The sequence below is a fragment of the Atta cephalotes genome, assembly GCF_000143395.1.
Source record: "Atta cephalotes unplaced genomic scaffold scaffold00044, whole genome shotgun sequence".
Classification (NCBI taxonomy): Eukaryota; Metazoa; Arthropoda; class Insecta; order Hymenoptera; family Formicidae; genus Atta; species Atta cephalotes.
Window position 1 is genome coordinate 110,053 of NW_012130108.1, and position 21,028 is coordinate 131,080.

Genomic DNA, 21,028 nt, shown 5'->3' on the forward strand with positions numbered 1-21,028 from the left:
TCTCCTCCTCTCTCTCTCTCTCTCTCTCTCTCTCTCTCTCTCACACACACACTGACTCGTCGAGTGTCATATAGTGACACAAAATTTGTGTTAAAAATACATTTTATATATCCTAAATGATTTACTTAAATTTTTATATTAATATAACACAAGATAAATATGTTAGAAGGTAACACAAGTATTATCTAAGAAGATAAACACAAAAAAAGGTAACTGACACAATTTGTAAGCAAATTGTGAAAGAAAACATTTTTTCAATAAAATTAACATTTATGATATATTAAAAAAAATTAACTACAATTATAATTAATATTTTATTTATTTATCTTAAAATTTATGTTTTAAAGCACATTATATTGTCATTTATTCATTCACTTACTAATAAATTTTGTTGTTTTATAATGATAGTAAGAAATTTTGTGAACATTAATTCAAACACAAATGTACTATTTAAATAACAATTACATTATGTTAAATTAACATTCGAATATGTTAAAAATTCAACCCAAAATTTTAATAAGAACGGATTATTTTCAACACAATTAGAAAATATTTTTTACTGTGCATTTATATAGAAAATCGATATTGAACAGCTAAATCCGCATCCGGCTGTATTCTCAGCGATCTCGCGTTCAGTAACTGGTTTTGAAAGGCATACATGTCCTTCAGGGACGCGGAATCGTGGCTCGTCCTTGGCCATGGAACATGGCCGTCCATGTAATACGCTCGTGTGGTAATTCTTTTAGGTAATTCTTAACCGTTACGTTCCACGTAATCTATGTAACATGTTCGATCATCGCGTGTTTCTCAGTTTTTATAATTTGTCTGCAAATAAACGTTTTTTTCTTTTGATATTATTTCATCAAAAAATTTGATTAAAGAGAATAAAAAATTAGTACCAAATCCTAATCGTAAATAATAGTTTAAATTTTTAATTGCAAATCATACACTGAGAAAAAAATATATCCTAAATTTCAATAAATATTTATTTGAATAGTATCAACTAAATATTTATTAAATATAAAAATATATTTATTTGGTATTTTGGTACAAAAAACATTAATTTGATTTAACAATCTTCTTATTATTAAACAAATATTTATTTAAATTTAGGCTTATTTTTTTCTCAGTAGTTCTTACTTAGTCGGTTAGTTGGTATTTTTAATCGTTGAATTCCATTTGCTAGAAAAAAAAGTATCAATACCGTTCGATTAGTCTTAGATCGAATATCTTTAAAACGTCAATGGAATAATAATTGACGCTAGCATCGCTGGCTGAATATCTCTTCTAGAATGAAAGTGAAAGACAATGTTTTTATATCAGAACATAGTTTTACAATCTTCGAACGCGGTTTTAAAAGTTGTTTTTAAGTAAAATCGTGCCATTTCTCATTTTATTTTTTAATCTGATGGATCAGTAATAATATAATATGAATTTCTTTCGTCTTTTCCTTTTTCGTCTTTATTATTAGCTCATATAATTATACAGGAATATACGGTGGATTGATTTCTATTTACAGATAATATTTATGATTGTTGATCTAAATTTGCATCTTCCACGAATCAGCAAAGGAAACAAGTAATTAATGTCGTCATGATATAGTAATATGGTCGAGCTAACTGTGGAAATATTTCCAAGTTCTGTTAATAAATGTGCGGGATTCTTACTATACGTGTGATATCCAGTTTCTCACAATCTTTGACGTACACAGTCGATTAAAGTAAGATATTTTCTTTTTTTTGATATACGAGCGTATTATTTTGTTTCCTGGTAATTAATTGGAAAAGATTGATACATGTCCTTGACAGTGTAATATCCCAGTCAGAAATGATAATAGAATCGACGTCGATTCAATGTCGATTCCATTATCATTTCTGACTGGGACGTGAAGCGGCGCAGCGCATTTGATTCGCATTTTTTTCTTGAGATAGCAAACAGCTGCATGTCGACTTATCGATCAATGTTGTATACGACATTAGGTAATTGTTGAATAAATAGAAGCACATAGACATCATGAGCGAAAGTTACGCGGAAACTGACCCGGTGCAATGCATTTGACCGCTAAATAGGATCTTCGATGATATTTTCATCCGAAGACAGATCGATGTAGTACACGTTGATAAATTATACAAGCAAGAATAAATATCTGTTGCAACCTTTACATGGTAGTTAATATAAGATTAATATGAGATGCTGTCGCGCAAAATAAGATGTTCATACGCATATGCCATGTGCTTCGATATTTTCTTTTATGAAATTTAAAAAGCCTGACTCTTGGGAATTAATTAAAGGTTATTTAATCCGTAATATAATTTTCCGATTCTTTACTACACGCGATAGGTCATTCGTGTCTAAGTTAATTTTTATCATTTTTTTTAAATATATATAATAGAAATTGTTAAGTGATTCTTACATACCTTTAGAAAATATTTACTAAAAAAACTGTTCATTTGACTTAAATTAATTTAATTGTCTTTATTTCATTCGTTGAAAAATGTCAAATATAATATGTTTAACGTAAATAAAATCGAAAGAAATAAAAACAAGCTAAATTAATTTAGTCAAATGAATAACTTTTTCTCAGTGTATTAAAAGGTTGTGTATTTAAAAAAAAAGGAAGGAATTTTTAAGAAAAATTACTAGGTGTTCCTACACTGAAAAAAAATGTATATTAAATTTTAATAAATATTTGCTTGAAATATATAATATTTACTTAAAAAGTTAAATCAAATTAATGGTTCTTGAATTAAACAAAATATGTTTACATTTAATAATTCAACTAGTACTGTTCAAACAAATATCTATTAAAATTCAGTATATTATTTTTTGTCAGTACAGTATTTAAAAAAAAAAAGAAATGAGCAGAACACAAATAACACATTGTGTGTACTAAGAGGTGAAAAGAATTAATACTTACAATTAATATTTACAAAATTTTTAACGTCTTGATTTACCAAAATTCCTCGAAAAATTGCGCTTCCGCACGCAAGTAGATAAAATTAGATAAAATTAGAAGAAACATCAGTTCCGCATTAACGACGCAGCTATCAGCCGTGCGGATTCGCACAACACGCGGCCACGCTCGTCGAACCAATTAAATTATACAAATCGATCCGGGGAGAAAGTCCGCGGAGAGAGAATGGGGCACAAGCGTTAAAGGAAACAATTTGCGATGTACGAAGTCCACGAAGCGACGCCTTTACTCGCATACGGCACCGCACGAGCAGATATACGTATGGATATGCTCGTCCGCATGTGCATTGCACTTGCGCGCGCTCAGGAAGCCGCGACTGTAATTTTACAGATCATTTCCCGCAAACACGCAATTCTCCTGAAAATTACAAGGCTACGGAGGGGGCAGGCAGCGCCGTATTGTACACCTCGGCCCCTTTTCTTGCGCACGTGCGCGCATACGCGTCCTCGTGACACGCGCAGTTTCCGGTATACACGACGTTCCTGTGAACGTCGCGAAGGATGCCCGCGGAAATCACCGACTGATGAGAATTATTGTACTTTCTGACGACTGTTATTAATTGAACGTTAAGACACGGGACTAAGTATTAGTGTTTCATCAAGATCAAGAAATTCAAGAAATCTTGTCTTAATTCCTTTTTTGTCTTGAATCAAGATAAGACCAAAACAAAAAATTGAAAATTGATTTCAAGACAAAACAAGAAATTGTTATCAAGATTTCTTGATAATAAGTATTAAAAAAATATTAAAATAATAAAGTATCAAAAATAAAATCTGATTTCTTGAAATTTCTTGAAATTCTTTCCGTAACCGTTTTTATTTTTGATTCTTTATTATTTTAATATTTTTATTATTTTATTTCTGATTTGAAAAGTTTTGAATAAGTTAGGTTTCAATTGGATTTATTGGTGTTTATAACAACTTATATAAGTAAACAACTTATATAAATTGGTATTTGTAACAACTTATATATAAATGTATACTCATACATTTTCACTAAATATCAAAATAGCAGAATGTAAATCGATTAATAAAAAAATGAAAAGTCCTTGATTTAATCAAAATTAAATTATACCCATTTAGATACATCCTTGTACTAGATAATTAATCTTTACATTTATATAAAGGAATATAAAATCAATGTTGAATGTAAAATCAATATTGCGATATTATTAGCAAAAGTATATTATGTATAAATATTTGCATACTTTTACTAATAGTATCAATTAAATCAGGAATGATTAAAATAGTAATTATAATAATTATACATATCTAATAACCTTAGGAATCTAATAATCTGAAATACGTGAAGTTATATTTGGCAATAACCTCATGATATTAAAAATGATAATTTGAGAAATATTTTTAATCTTTATTAATAGATTTGTGCATAATAAACATTATAGGCGCATTTTTAAACATAGTAAATTATGAGACAACTTGACATTCAATTTATACCTATGTTTTCTTATTATCTCTTACGACGTGACGTAGTTAAAAAATCAAGAGTCCTGCTTAAAAAATCAAGATTCTTGAATTTAAGACAATAATAATATCAAGAAATAATCAAGACAAGAAAAACGAAATTTCTTATCTTTGATTTTCAAGACAAGACAAGAAATGCTTTTTAAAACAAGAAATCTTATCTTGATGAAATATTAATAAGTATCAATAAAATGGACGTTTTTCCTTTAAACTCCTATAAATGTCGCGAAGAATGCATGTGAAAGCCACCAGCTGATGAGGGTTGCATTCTGACGATTATTATTAATTGAGACTCATGAAAGCTACGTTAAGACACATGGCATAAATGTCAATAATGGACGTTCTTCTTTTAAAGGTCATATAAGAAAATCGCACCTAATAATTTATTCTAATTGTCGATCATTTATTAATTCATAAATATTATACGTTACGTTCGTTCTTGTTTAGAATTTAAAATGAATATAATTTCTAAAGGAAGGAATTAAAGTCCGTTGAAAAGTCATACTTCCTCAAGGAAGAAAGAAAAACAGATTTTTGTCGATTAATTCATGAAGAATAAATGAGAGATGAAGTTTGACCGATTCGGGGCGGTGGATCTCTGGCATTTATCGCGACTTCGCAGCCCGGAAGCCAGCTGAACGATCGCTCGGTTCCTTCGAGGGAAAGTGGCCCGAACAACTTTCACTTGCTAGCAAGCCAGACACCACTTCGCGAATAACGCCACAACAAGAATTCTGAGCATTGTATACGGACTGAAACGGGCCTGTCGCGACGCAATATTTTTGCGCGATTAAGTGCGACACGCAACAGATGACAGATTTATACCTCTCCTGGCAAAATATATAAATATATATGTAATGATATATTAAGCGTTTTCAGTGTTGAAATATTATTTCTTAATTTTTTTTTTTGTAGAAATTATTATCATTGACAATCACAATCTTTAAAGATACAAGCAACTGTAACATGTTTAGAAAACTCTCACTACATGAGAACGTTTAAATTGTAAATTTATTTCATATAGACAAACAAATGATGAGAATAAAAGATTAGGTGTGCACGAATTCCTTAGGTGGTTTAAAGGAAAAGCATCCATTATATGTAAATTTTGCTTTCATCATTTCTAAGAGATTGCATCTTGTGAAAAACCAATTAAAATAAAAAAATTCATATATTTATCTTAATTCACCATATAAAGACCGCAATGAACATGGACGCTAAATGTCAATTTGTGTATTAGACCGCGATTGCATCAAGCGAGTTATCGCGAGCTCGTAAAATTTTGTTCCGTCATAAAATGTTTTATGCCTCTTGTCAGGTTAAGATCGAACAGATAGTCTGCACATATTTACATATTTTAAATAGAACAATACTTTTATATGTTATCGCTCGATGAAAATTTTTCTCGAGCAAATTCATCGAAATTATTGTACAGTATTTTATTTATAAACTTTCTGTATACTGAAAAGAAAATCTTAATTTCAAAGAAATATCTCTTTGCTCGTATTGAAAAAATTATTTCTTTGAATCAATGAAAATTTCTTTGAAAATACGATATCTAAAATTTTTAAAGAAATTTTCATTGATTCAAAGAAATAATGTTTTTTCAATACGAGCAAAGAAATATTTCTTTAAAATTAAGATATTTTTTTTTCAGTGCACAAAAATATTTGAAAACACATTGACAGAATTTTTTAATTATTATTTATCAAATCCATCGGCGTGTGCCCGCGTACGCCCAGAGAAATCAGATTGTACCAGGATGAAAGAGAAATCCGCGCTCGTAGCGGAACAGGAGGAGGACACGGTTTATTAAAGAACGAGGAAAAGAGAAAGAGAAGTCGAAAGGAATGGATACAAGCAGGAGGGGGCAAGTCAGGAAGAATAACCGTGTTTTTCCTTCTTCTGCTTCTGCTCCCTACTTGCGGTAGAGCGTTTCTTTTTTTTCCCCTTTCTCACGCGTGTAAAACTCGCGGAAACGAGTCTGCTCGATGCGTGTTGTGACGCATACTGTGGTATATACTGTGTGCAACGCGTAAATATGGCGTGCAACGTGGATCTAGGAAGCAAAATTGACGCGCTGTCTAATAAGATATATGTCAGAGTGAATAATATATATGATTTTTCTATTCCTTTAAAGATTTTGTTTAATAAAATGGTTTGATATATGTTTAAATGTATCGTTTGATATGTCCATAATTGATATGTTGACACTCGTTTGCTATAACAAAACATAACTCAGAAAACAAAATTTAACAGAAAATCAGTTTAAACGTTTCGAATTTTAAAGCATTAATTTAGAAATGCAATTTTAGTTACTTCTTTAAAATAGATTTTCATGTTTTTATTTTTTTCTGCAATCAACTAAGAACATAAGAATTTTTTACGTCTTATGTCATTATTGTAAAGCAAATGAGCGATACATATTTAATATATGTTGTTTGTTCAAATAGTAGATTATCAAGTTTTCAAATTAAATTTAAAAATTAAAAGTGATGTAAAAATATATGAATTATATTGATATCTCTCTTTCTATCTCTCACAATTGCAAATGATGCAAAAATTCATTCATATTGGGATTAATAGAAATTCTACGAAACCTGTCTAATTGCAGTTTTAATTTGCACACATACACACACACACGCGCGCGCGCGCGCGCGTGCATACGCATACATACACACACAATTCGATTATTATTTTTTAAATGATCACAGTTGCCACGCGCGGAAAGATGCTAAGAACAGTTTATTTTAACATGTTGGTAAAGACGATGCATTTACGAGGCTCGTTGACTCGAACGAAGTTGACCTAGTCAGAGGCACCCGCTGGTCGTCTAATCTAAAATTAATTCCTAACAGCTGCTGCCGACTAACGCGCGTATATCGCACATCCATGCTTATTCTGTCAGCTTTTATTATTTTCATGCCGTGTCAAGGCCGCATTCCGTTTCTCTCCTCCGGCTTCTTGATGGCGAGGCGAACGAAAAAGTGCGTAAACCGGAAGAAGAGAAAGGAGGAAGTACTGAATGCGCGCACGCGTGTTAATTATACGAGTCTTATTGCCACGATCGCGATAAGTAATGATTGATTTCGTTTATTAGAAAAACGTAATATTTTCACCTAGTGTCCGACGAAGAATGCACATTTCCACTTCATGCCTATGTAAAGTTTCTATTTTCATTTCGAATAGAATTATACCATTTATATCTTATAATTACACTTGAAATGTATCTCGAAAGATCCATTAAAAAAAATTATATTGCGTAAAGTGATAAAAATTAGTTTGCGTAACATTTGTACTGATTTATTTCAAATTGAGATTTTCTTATTTTTTTAATATAAACGAACGGAAATTCATCGTTCTTGCGAATATTTTCTCATCCAGCCGTTGCTGATCGTTCTCGAGATGCATTGTGTTGCTTGTAATAATTACCTTTGGCCCGATAATCGACCTCTTATCTTGCTTGACGCTCTACTAGGATATGCAATTTACTGCGACAATAATTGACAATTATCGCTTCCTTTCCTTAGTATATGGACTAGATTGAAGCGATATCGACGCTTTATAAGGTCAATTTTAATTGATTCGATTCGCCCGTCACGAGACACCTTTAATTGGAAACTCCGTACGAGGTAGATAATTAAGATATGCCAATTATTTCCTTCCTCTCGATGGGAGTTTTTCCTTCTTCGTTACAATCATCCCCCGCTACAAGATTCATATTTATATTCATAGAATGAAGAAATTAGTGAACACTTCAGAATAATTGAAGTCTCTGATATACACGAAACCGTGGAAAATTCATTTCCAATAACTTGTTTAAACTGTACCTATATTTATTTAATAATTTTCACGTTAAATGCATCAAGATTTCCTTCACAGATCGCTATTATATTTAGAAACAATTTTTTTATATACGGAAAGAACGATTTTAGTGAAGTATCTAAAAATAACTGAAGCTGAAAATATTTATGTTATCATCATTAAAATAATTATATAGGACGTTCACAAACTGATTGCTAGACTGTTAAACTTTTTACTTCATTCATCATGCTTGCGGTTCCTACAAAGTTATTTTCTGTATCGAGCTAAATTTTAGATACTTCAGTAAAATCATTCTTTCCATAGGAATTGCCCAGGCAATGGATCATTAAAATGTTCATCAAAAAAAAAAGCCCAGTAGATAGTTAAGATGTACAGTTCCGGGATTGAGGTAGAAAAAAGGGATTTCACAAGACTGGACCCGTATTCGTTAACGGCAGGTCGGCATATCTAACGGCAACAACTTTCTCATTGCTGTGCCGAAAAGTACGAGCCCACGTGCCACTTGGAGAAAGGAGGCCATCCAAATGTCAGCCCTGCGTGGCGATGCCTCGAATATATCCTGTGTGTAGGGTAAAAGTTTTGACGATAACTCATTTCAATGTAATCAAACTACTGAATTTCATACCGATAAAAACAGGTCTTTTAGGCGAAACCAAGCCGGAATCGAATATGTATTTTAACAAGCGTGCGAATGAAACAATTATGATCTGTATCAATACCTGGCAGTAAAATGTATGAATTATAAAGTCGGAGAAAAAAAAAATAAAACTTGTTCCACCCGATACTTCCTACTCGGTAACGAAAGATTATTTCCAGCTCTTTCCTGCCGCTCCATATCGCTGGAAAGCGGTTTAAGCAGTTATGCGCATTTCCTTTATTAATTACCAGACACGAGTAAATGTGAAAAACGATTAATAGAAGAAAAAATAATAGAGATCTGGAACGCGGAAAATCATCGTTGTGAGCTTCCGCGCTTTATTGGGTAAAATAAATAAATAAAAGAGATATCCCCTCGGTATGTATTTGTAATGATACTTTTTCCAAACAAAACGATTAATTGTATAGCGTTTACATAGCGATAATACAATTATATATAGGATCGTATTTCTCTTTAAAAAGTTTCATATTGCACTTTTTCGTAACGATTTAAGTAACAATGATCGTGATATCCAGAAAGTGGAAAGTCTTGGCATAATCATGCTTTCGGCGAGCACACATTATCCTCGATTTCGACTGTTCCCAAATGCGGAGACCATGACCGTCATTTACATTTCTGGCCGAGATAGTTTCGCTTTTCATTAATTCAAACAACTTTCGATTATCATTAATCATTTGGCGTCACGTCCGACAGAATCATTTCCAAAACTCATTAAGATTAATTATTATTTTATCATACATTACTTCCTTTAACAAATTAAATCCGATAATAAGAAAAACGTAACGTGTCAAACAATTTCTAAAAAGATTTAAAAGATTCGATCAAAATAGACGTACGTTAAAAATACAGCAAAGCATTAAACATATATATTTATAAAATGAAAAATTTATTTAAATATAATTTCTTACTTGTTAAAGATATCGATTTGCAAAAAAAAAAAAAAAAATTTTCCGACGATAATTCCCTGAAATATTTCACAGTTTCTCTAAAAGGCTTTGTCGCATTACAAATTATCTGTCTAGCAAAGCTTGATCGGAGTAGGAAGTCGCGTGCCGCGTGACTTTCACTTTCACCGAAATAACGGGGACGCAGAAACGATTGCGTATATCCGCGAGCATATGTCTCATACGAACACGCACGTACGTATGCTTCTCTGACGGTTCGCCTTTCTCTCGTAAACAGCGCGACCCTTTCTTTCTCCTGTTCTTTATTTGTTCCTTTTTCCGGTGCGAAAAGAGAAACTCGTCTTTAAATTACTTTTCGAACGCATATTGAAGGAAGAAAGGGTTCAAGACGTGCCAAACCCTTTCGCTCGTTGCAAGTTTAAATCGCCTGATTTCTATCAACATAAATTAATTTTAATCTTGGTTCTATTAACTTTTCCTAGTTCTGAGTAGTAAAAAAGGTAAAGAGTAAATTAAACTGAGATTAAAGTTAATTTATATTAGACAATTTATATAGACATGAAAAATTTTAATCTTTTAAATATAAAGACCTGTAAGTGGGTTTTTTTCTTGAATTTTTATATATCGAGAGAGAGAGAGAGAGAGAGAGAGAGAGAGAGAGAGAGAGAGAGAGAGACAGAGAAAGAGAGAGAGATTCGTTATTTCTTCCAGATATTTTGACTAATAATATTGAATTAGAACAAAAGTTAATAACCATTACGAACTTTAGAATTCAGATAACTGTACAATTTCATTAAAAATGAGCAACATTTAAATTTAAAAGAAGATTTTAAATCATAAAATCTCTACTTTCTAGAGGTCACTATGTTTTTGATTTGTTTTTGTGAATTTGGTAATTTTTATCAAATATAGAAAAATACAGAAATCTAGAATATAGAAAACTATGAGCTAGTCAAAATGGAAAATTTTCTTTTCATTTTGTAGATCTGTCATGTGTTAAAAAAAACTTTCAAAAATTTTCAAATTTCTAATGTAAAAGCTTAAAATTTTTTCTACAAAATCGATTTTTTTAAATATTCTTAAGATTTTTTGTTACTGAACTTATCGCGAAAATAAAAGGAACATTTTGATTGTTCATAACTCTGTAAAAATCATTGTACTTTCTCAATAAAAAAAAAACAAATTCTGAAAGCTGAAAACTTGCTTTATTGAATGGTATAATTACCAAATTTTTTTAAAAACAGAAATATAGACATACAAATATAGCAGCGTCACGAATTTTTGTTTCCGACCTAATTCTAGTTCTGAGTATTAGAAAAAAGTAATGAGTTAAAATTGAAATTAAAATTAATCTATATTGATAAAAATGGACATGCGAAATTATATTCTTATACTTATGCAATTATATGTTCTTTTTATATTTATTATGCTTATACATAATAAAGTTGAACTTACCAAACAACTGACGCATTTCAATTAGAACATGGTACTATTTCGATGGACGGTCTTTTGTGTTTTAACGTTTTTATCTCGTTTTGACAAAGGTCTATTTAAAGAACGTTTAGATAATAGCGACTAATGACACGTGCAAGCGTACATACATTATGCACCTGTACGCATACATATACTCTTGCAAGTGAATTTAACGAATTCGTTCTTCCCTAGCTCGTTTGTCCAGTTCTGACGTATCGGGTCATGGTATCTTCCGGTTCTCATATAGAAAGAACGCGCATAGCCTGTAATAACGATTAATAGACAGGAGATTAGCAACAGATTTCCTCTCTTGCCGATTAACATCATGCGAAAAAAATATCAAATTAATGACGATGCAACTATGTATATATTCGCAATCTTGTGCGAATATATGTTCATCGCATAACTTTTATTACATTTGATTGGAATCATATATTTTATTTTTACAGATAATGGGATTTAAAATCTAAATTTTTCAAATTCAAGAAACGATTTAATCATTCAAAATTCATACATCATAACAATAATGTAATTTGTGTAACTTTAAAAAAATATAAATTAATTTTTTTATCGTTGCTTTTTCATCAATTATTTCCGCTGTATATTTTTATACGTCACGATATAACGTGTATTTGTTACAATGTAAGAATATTAGTGACATTAACATTTGTTGAGATTGACACGCGGAATATGCCGCTGTGAAACCTTGGGATACCGCGCGGTCGGAGAATTTATCATTGATTTATGAAGTGCGCCAGAACTAGTTTCAGCTCGAGCAGATTGAACTGTTTCTATATCGACCAACGCTACAACATCGTTCAATGATCACAGTAATATTAGCCCGCTAATGAGATCAAATACCCCATTAACTATTTCCATATTCATTAAAAAACAGCACAATCTACTTCTAACTTAATATTCATTCATATCGCGTGTGTTTCTGCATTATTTTGTGATATTTTATTAGTATTTTACATGCGCATACGTGAGGGCAGATTTAATGTCTAACATAAAATCATTTTTATTACTACATTTACTGCATTAAGAAATTATTTTTTCGAATTCCAAAAAATTATTATTTATATATCAACGAAGGTAATTTAATTATGCACATTAATATCTACATTAAATTATACTTATAGTATTTTATCAATCATATTTTATTTGAAATGTATAAAGATATTCAGTCAAATATAATTTTCTACATAAACAATGGTATCGAGAATAGAGAAGATTTTTTAAATATAAAATAATTATAAGATTTTTGTGACAATCTTATAACAAGTTCAATTTGCAATTTACGAAGTTAAAATTGATATTTCTTATTAGTGGATATAATTAATAAATCTTACTCTTTTTCATCTCTTTATGTAATTTATCTAATTAAAAAATTATGAACGCAAACAAATTTATTTATTTATTTATAATGAAAAGACTTGATATTCTCAGATGTTTAAAAACAAGATCGTAACTCATGATGGACAATATTAACTGTCGATAATATTTGCGTACAACAAGATCGTCTTTTTTTTAATCGTAATATTTTTTTATTTTATTGTCAAATGGGAAAATCTCTCGATCGTTATCATAGGATGTTCTTCGATTCCAAGAGGCCGATCACCATCAAGTCATTTTTTTCTCCCTGTTATATACAGAAGATAATATATCTTTAAATCGACCACAGAAGCATAGAACCGGTTGTCTACTTGTGTTCTTACATTATCTAAGAAGTTTTAAAAGTTTTTTTCGACAATTTTGCTTTCGTAATTTACTTTGCTATTTACATTGTAATTAGGAACATGAAGAAGCATGCCTTTTTTACTTAAGACTTCTGTTTATTCTTATTTATCAGACATACGACACGTCTCCAACCGCAAATTAGAAATGATTAAAAAATAGGAACAATAAGCGCTTTTTTATTAGGATTATTCAAAATACGAAACTATGATTTATCTCTTCAGGCTTCATATTGTTATCGTTAAATTTATAATGGTGAACTAATAAAATATGAAATTAAATTAGAGTTAATAAGAATCTAGGACATTACACAGTTGTATTTTGAATAGAATAATAAAGATTAATTTATTAGATAAGATTTTTTGCGAAGCTTAAGAAGAAATTTCTACGATCTTTATCTTATACTTTCGTAATTTCAATCTTATATTTATAATACTTAGTTTACTGAACGAATGGTTCAATTTGAGTCAAAATATTTATTTTCGAAAAACATTGACAAAATGTTATATCAACAACATTATCTTAATAATTTTGTTAATTCAATAATACTATCAATCAAACAAAATTTTATTAAAACAAGAGTATAACGTATTTGATTCATTAATAATGTTGAATTAATAAAATTATGTTCAATTAAAATAATGTTGATATAACATCATTTTGATTTATCCATTGATATATATCAATTTATTATTTTATAAAACATAACCGCACTATATATATATATATATATATATGTATATATATATATTCTTAGTAGCGCTGTTTTAATTAACTTTATGATTTCAATTTCAAGATTCCTTATTTATTTATTTTGTAAAACACAAGACATCAACAATAATATATTTCAGGACAAAATTCCACGGGCAATAATGAGCCGCTAGCGGAAAGTGCGAAGGTGTCTATTCCTAAGAATGGCACATGATTACTTTCTCCGACAGCCTGCACGGCTGGACATTCGTCGACAACGCCGGCGACGATGACGACGACGACGCAGCGATGAGTACGATGACGACGTAGTCGAGAATCGTGCGCAACGCCAGCTGTCTTCCGGGTTTAAGCCTGAATAGCCAGGTTTCCACGGTGTAGGTTTGCATGATGGAAACAGTCTCGCGATGTCGGCGAGTGAGATCGAGCGAATTTTTCCTACGCGTGACGGCATATGTGAAAATCGCGAAATTACAACTTCCCGCTGAGATTTTTGACCGACAGACTTGATTAAATAAAACTCATAACAGATTTGAAATCTGTGTATGTATTTCAGTAAATAATTTAATTAAATAACGTCGGAAATACGGAAATAAAATCAGAGAATTCTATGCAAAAGCGCTGAATATTTTCATAGAACGGAATTTTATTTTCAATTCAATATTTTTAATGCGGCACGCGCATTTTTTACATCGATTTATTTTTTAGTATGAATTTCCCACGTGTATGAAAGAATTAACACTTTTTACATACATGTACACGGTTCGATAGTTTGATTGCGTACATTTCAAATGATACCAGCGATCGGATAACTATAATCGAAAGGCAATCTTTAACCGTGGCCTTGCTGACCTAACTGACAATACAACCTTGAATGATTGAATAATAACGGGATTTCACGTATTTTGCATGGAGCTTAAATATTCAGATTACAATTAAGATTCTATAAGTTTTCGAATTTGCACATTGTAATGCAATGTTAATCGATGTGTTAATTGATACATTACAACATTGTATTTGTTGAAGTTGACTGTGCAAAAAAGAGAAAAGAATAAAAGAGAAGATTATCAATAAGGTTTTGAATAAGGCTAATCACGTCGCTAATCATGTCGTCGGTACCGTCACTTGCAAAAAAAAATCGATTTACGTACTATCTTTATCTTTAGTGTTTGATTAAGATGAATGAATGAACGTGCAACTGTGATATCAAAAATATCGCAAAATATGCCAAACATGTTCTCCAATTATGCTCAGAAAATGAACTCACGAGTGCTCTGTATTTCGATATTTTTTACAATAACTCAAGGAGAATAATAATCATTTTCTCTTTATATAAATTATACAGGAAATATTAATAATTCTTGGCGTAATTATATTTATAAGAATCTTAAACAGTATTATTGAATTAATATTATTGAAATTTTCTGATTTATTAATCTGAAAAAAATATGCAATTCGATATTACATTTTGTCAGCTAATTTTTGCACTGAGAAAAATGTTTTTAAATCAACAAAATATATCAAGAATAGGATATCAAAGAAAATTTCTGTTAACCAGGCAATTTTTGATAATCAGAAATTCTGTTTCATCTCACCAAATTCCCATTTTTCATTGATTCAATCAAAATATTTTTCTCAATATATAAGATAGCAATGAAGTGATAATTATTAACTAATCACACGAATTCCCAAAAATTTGAATAACCGAATTGCTATGATTTCAAGATTTTATCTGTAAGTCCCAATACAATAATTCGAAGTCTTTCAACTTAAATTTCTTGCAGCTGTCATAATTTTGTTGCACAACTAGCTCAGAAAGAAGTTTGCACATTTTCTCTGCCCCGCTGAAAAATTATTTGATATCTCGACATGTGGTGTCAGTGTAATTATTACCTATCACATTAACACTTCATTAATCATGAATCCAATGAAAGTTATTTTCGTCCATTTAATTGGATCAATAATTAATAATCAATGAATTCTGAAAAAAAATTATCCAAACTCTATTTTATTTAGTATTGTAAATAATATGTAGTACTTCTTCTCTTTTCTCTCTCTTAACGCAATACGATCGATTTCGCATGTAGCTTGACTTACAACTTTATAAGTGAAACTTACCTGGAAGAAGATAAGAACGATTCGTCAGTTGTTAGCTATTAGTCAATTAATGTTAAAACGAGTAAGCGTCTCACTTTCGCTGTGTCGCGATGATTTTTCGATTCGATTACGTAATATAACCAGGAAACAAAGCTTCCATATGTGTATGTGTAGAAAATAATATAAATAATTCAATAAATAAATGTGTATTTCTATATGTGAACATCTCCAAATAATTCAAGGATCTAATTAATAAATAATTTTTGCAAGACCATCTCCAGGAGATACTCATCGGATATTTTGAAAGATCGGGATGAGTAAATAATGGAATGATCCTCAAATATTCGTCTCTAGCGATTGCAATATCGTTCGGCGAAATCGGATTTCGCATATCGACTTCTTTAAAAGGCAGAGCACGTGGATTGCACTCGTGCTCCGAATGCAGTCCGCAACATGCATGTATTATTGTCGATATATATGTGTATCAACGCGTTGAAAAAAAATGTCTCACATGTGCACGCATATTTACGTACATGCACACACGTTACACTTTGTAGTTTCACCTGTTTTATCAGGACACAACAGTACAGCAGACTTCGTGCATAGGATCTTATACAAAGTGCTTGTTAAGGAAAATGCGAGTACTTTCTCGCGAATGTGACTTATGCCCGTTTCTATCAATGTAGATTAATTTTAATCTCGGTTTAACTTATACTTTTTATTTGTTTCTAATTTTAAGAATTAGATAAAAATAAAGAGTCAGTTAATCTGAGATTAAAGTTAATCTATGATAGAAACGTTAGACAATTTAAATGTTTTTATAAATAGTATATACTCATACATAAGAGATTTTCTCAGCTTGCTGCGTGATCTTCTACAAATATCTTTATAACAAATATCTTTCTAATTTTTAAAAAATTGCAAAAGATTTTTAAAGCGGAATTCCAATCAAAGCATCATCAAGGTCGAGAACAAGATATCTTGAGGTCATAGGTCGACGCGCGAGTTAACTTGGAAACTCCGCTCGTATAATCGAAGATGCGGTTCAATATCGACAAGATTGTCGACTTTACGTCACGGCTTAGTCGGTTTTTTTATATCTGATAATTTCTATATAATCATTCTATATAATCTAAAATTCTAAGAGGCATATTAATATTCATAGTGGACTAGATAAATCGATAATAATTCATAAGGGAAATTTATCGATCAGAAAAGCTAACAGATTTTACATAAATTATCCGTGAAATAACATCTGCGAAGATTGTCATGAAAATTTCAGAAAAATTGTTTCTCCGTTAAATAATCGCAAAATAATTTTGCATTTGAATGAAAATCTAAAATCATCTTTATAAATTATAAATTGTATATATTTGATATAATAATTTGATATAATAATCTAACAATTTTAGTTTACAAAGGATCTCTTTCTGCATGTTGTTAATTTGCACAAAGTGCAAAATTGTGTTCAGGTTTATATTATTATTTATATTAAATATTCTCTTACTCTGAATTTTTGAAAATATCCCTCAAATGTCTTCTTGAAAATTGTTCCTGAGAATATCTTGATGAAACATTTTTGCATTACAGAATTTAGATATCAACGTGATTAGTAAATTTCGTAAAAAGAATAATTTCGAGGTACGAATTTGTCATTATTAACGATGACGTGACGCTAACAGTATAATATAATGTTATATGCTTTAGGACTAGGTGAGGCTAAACTAACCCATCCTTTGTATTGTGCATTCGCAAACGCGATTCTAATCTATTGTGCTCGATAACAATATCGCGGAGTATCGCTATTTCAACAAACGTACTGTCAAAGACAATATCAGTCATTAATTCGTGAACATAAATCGACAAAGTTTTAAATTAAAACTTGGAAAAATTGAAACTTTGAAAAAATAATCTGCACTAAATCAACTTTATATGAATATTGATATATAATATTCGTTTTATGAATATTAATTTACATTAAACAAATTACATGTACTTATAGAAAAAGTTATGTGTTAGAAAAGGGTATTAAAAAATCATAAAAAAGTAAAATTGTCCATCATTAAATTAAAATTTAGCATATGCTATGCTAAATATCATGTTTCTCACGTATGTTTATGTTCAATAGTAAATTATAATGAAAAATTTTGAATTAAAAAATATGAAAACTCGCATTTTAATGACATATGAAATCTTAATCTTAATCTTCATTTATTTAACAAAATTAATGAACTTTTATCATCAAATAACAATAGAATTAATTTTTATTATATTCATGGAAAAAATGGACAATTCTTTTAATAGCCAAATTGTTGATTATTAAATAAATATTAGATACTATTACGCTCAAAAAAAATTAATTTTCAACAAATATTTTTTTCAAATATTCGTTAATGTGCACAGCAAATATTTTTTGCTATTTTAAAATAGACGGCAAGTAGTGCAAACATTTTGCTATTTTATCTTTCTTTACCGAGTATAAGTAGTATCTGATTCATTTGTGTAAGTAAATTTGTTATGCTTGCTTTTTAAAATCATAATGGATATGAAGAACTGAATATATAAAATAGGAATAGAACACAGTTCGTTCTAATTCGACGTGGTATGACTTGAAAGTATATGCAAATAAACAATAATAGTTTCTCCATGGAAATTTTCTACTTGTATAATAAAAGGAGATGAATAGATGAGAAAAAAAGAGAAGGAAAAAACACGAACGCGAGCAGGAACGAACTGAGGACGTGGGAGGATGCAAATACGAAGAGCCTTGAGTCGAATCCGCTGTAACTAGGATAGGTGCATAGATGAATTCACACGTTTACATACATGGAGATGGATGATTCATTCACGCTCCATGTTCGATTAATCCGACCCGCCTAGTTAACAGATATGTTTCGCGATAAACGATGCAGGTAAAAGACGCTTCTCAACGACATTCGCAGTGACAGTCATTACAATGACTATACTTTGTTGCATCATACATTATTTTAGCTAGAAATTAAAAATAGTTAAGCACTCGAATATATATTTTTATTTCAATTTCATTATTGAGCAATAATTTTTTCAATTGTAAATCTTTTATGTGTTGCGTCATATATTATTTTAAAAAGTTAAAAATACTTAAGAACACGAGTATATACTTTTATTTCAATTTTATTATCAAGCGTTTTCTTAAATCGTAAATTTCTTTCTACATATCTTTTCCGTTTGTCATAAAATCTTTTATTAAAAAAAGGATTTAAATCTTGGAAATCTTGGAAATCGATCTTTTTTTAAATGTTATTGTTATTCATACGCGTATCTTTTGGCGTATTCTTTTGGAAATTTTCTATTTATATATTGTAAATGAACAAACACACGTCAATTCCGCGTTGAGCGTTAATATGTTGATCATCGTGCAGTAGTCACAGATTGAATGTAGGCTGGCTAACGTAAGCAACAGGTGGGCGTTTCTACTGAACGACGACTTCTCCCTCTCCTATGCCACTACTTCTCTAGCCGATTTTTCCAAGTGATATATCGTGACATTACACAGCTTGATTCATAATCATTATGCTATGAAAAACCATCTTTAATTTCTACTCACACAGTGAGTATTTATTAGCGAAATTAAATCTCTCGCTGTGCGTGAAATATACATCGATGAATTTTTATCGATCTAAGTTTTTGTTTTGAAGAGATCGGCGTATCTGTCTAGTTCCAACTTGTGATATGCGTGCCTACCGTTCATGTAAACATGATGCTGCCTCCACAAGTGCTGGTACTGGGACCACCTGGAACTTGTGCTGTCTTCGTGGATGGGCGGTAACGGCGGGTGTACTTGATGGCCATGGGAGGTCGGCGGCAGGGGTGGTGGCGGTGGTTGCTGGGATTGCGGCTGCTGATGAGCCGGCGCGACTACAATGTGCGGATGCTGCGGCGGCTGCACCGGCTGCTGATGCTGGGGTTGAGGATGGTGCGCCTGGGTGTGCAGCACCCCAGTTGGTACCGGCGGTGGCGCCAATTGCTGATACTCCATAGCGCAGCTCATCCGATTATCTCACGCGCGCATTTAATTATTCTCGCGGTATCTCACGCGATCCCCCGCCCCCCCCGCAATGTCCAACGTGGTTAAACGACAAGTCTCCCGAGGTTTCCTTTCACTTGCAACGAGCCGGACGACGCGCTCGCATCCGTGACAGCGGGGATGTTCGCGACGCAAGGAGCAACCGCGATGTCTGTATATATCGGCGAGAGAATTACTTGAATTTATCGCGGGCTATTGATCACCGAGGCTGTCCGCCCGTTATCGAATAGATTCGGTTCCAGAAGCGAGGCGCGTCGTGGCGAACATACGATTATTTCTGAAGGCGGGAATCTCCGTGGGAATGCTTGTAGTCTATCCTATGAATCAGCTGCGGAATTTTCCGCAATCGATCGGTTAGCGTTTCGCCTCGATCAAATTATCCCGGCGAGTTCTCGAAGCGGATCGCTGTCTGTCCGACCACGTGATGGTTGTTAATCCTCACGCTTCATCCGTTAGTAAGCTTGATTAAATCTTCAATTAGTCCACTCACAATAGGCCTGATACGATCATGATTCACTGAGAAAATCCAATATCCAATAAAAAGAAAGCACTTTCGCGAGCAGTCAGACTAATGCGTTCGGAAACTCGCGTGGTGACCACGCAATAGAGTCCACGCTGCGAAGGGCACTGCTCCGATTCACGAATCACAAGGATCCCAGACTCGAAGTAAGTCCAGTGTACGATTAAACCGCGAGCTCAGAGAGTAGCACAGTGTTGACTGTCAAAATCGCCTCTCGTCAGCGTCTATCCGTCGGCGTCGCATGCCGATTGGAGCACCATCGTTGCCGGAAGCGGCGCTCCTATTGGTCCCACTCCATAGCCGGCGAGAGGGGGCAGGGCACGGACGATGTGCCTCAACATCGTCCTGGAGGTGAGCGTAGAGAGATAGCACGAGGAAGGATGGAGCGAGGAAGACGGAGGAACGCGGGCGTCCAGGCAGGCACAGATAGGAGGGAGAAAGATAGACAGAGGGTGGGTATAGAAAGGGAGAGGGAGAAAGAGAGAGGAAGAGGTTGGAGGGAGAGAGAGAGAGAGAGAGAGAGAGAGAGAGAGAGAGAGAGAAAGAAAGAACTACGTCGCGTGCGTGTACTACGTAACGTG

The 21,028-nt window shown here is 32.2% G+C and overlaps 1 protein-coding gene across 3 annotated transcripts in view; it reads right to left on the bottom strand.

Moving 5' to 3' along the window:
* LOC105622354 (thyrotroph embryonic factor) overlaps nt 1–21,028 on the bottom strand; it is an 87,301-nt gene that overhangs the window by 15,692 nt on the left and 50,581 nt on the right. Inside the window, exon 4 of one of the 3 annotated variants that reach the window (XM_012203776.1) lies at nt 17,279–17,291. The exons of 1 other annotated variant lie outside the window; for it this stretch is intronic. In XM_012203776.1, the coding sequence (XP_012059166.1) occupies nt 17,279–17,291 (13 nt within the window). Of the gene's footprint in view, nt 1–17,278; nt 17,292–19,584; nt 19,892–21,028 lie in introns of those variants that run through there. One more of the 3 variants, XM_012203775.1, reaches the window with a different exon arrangement.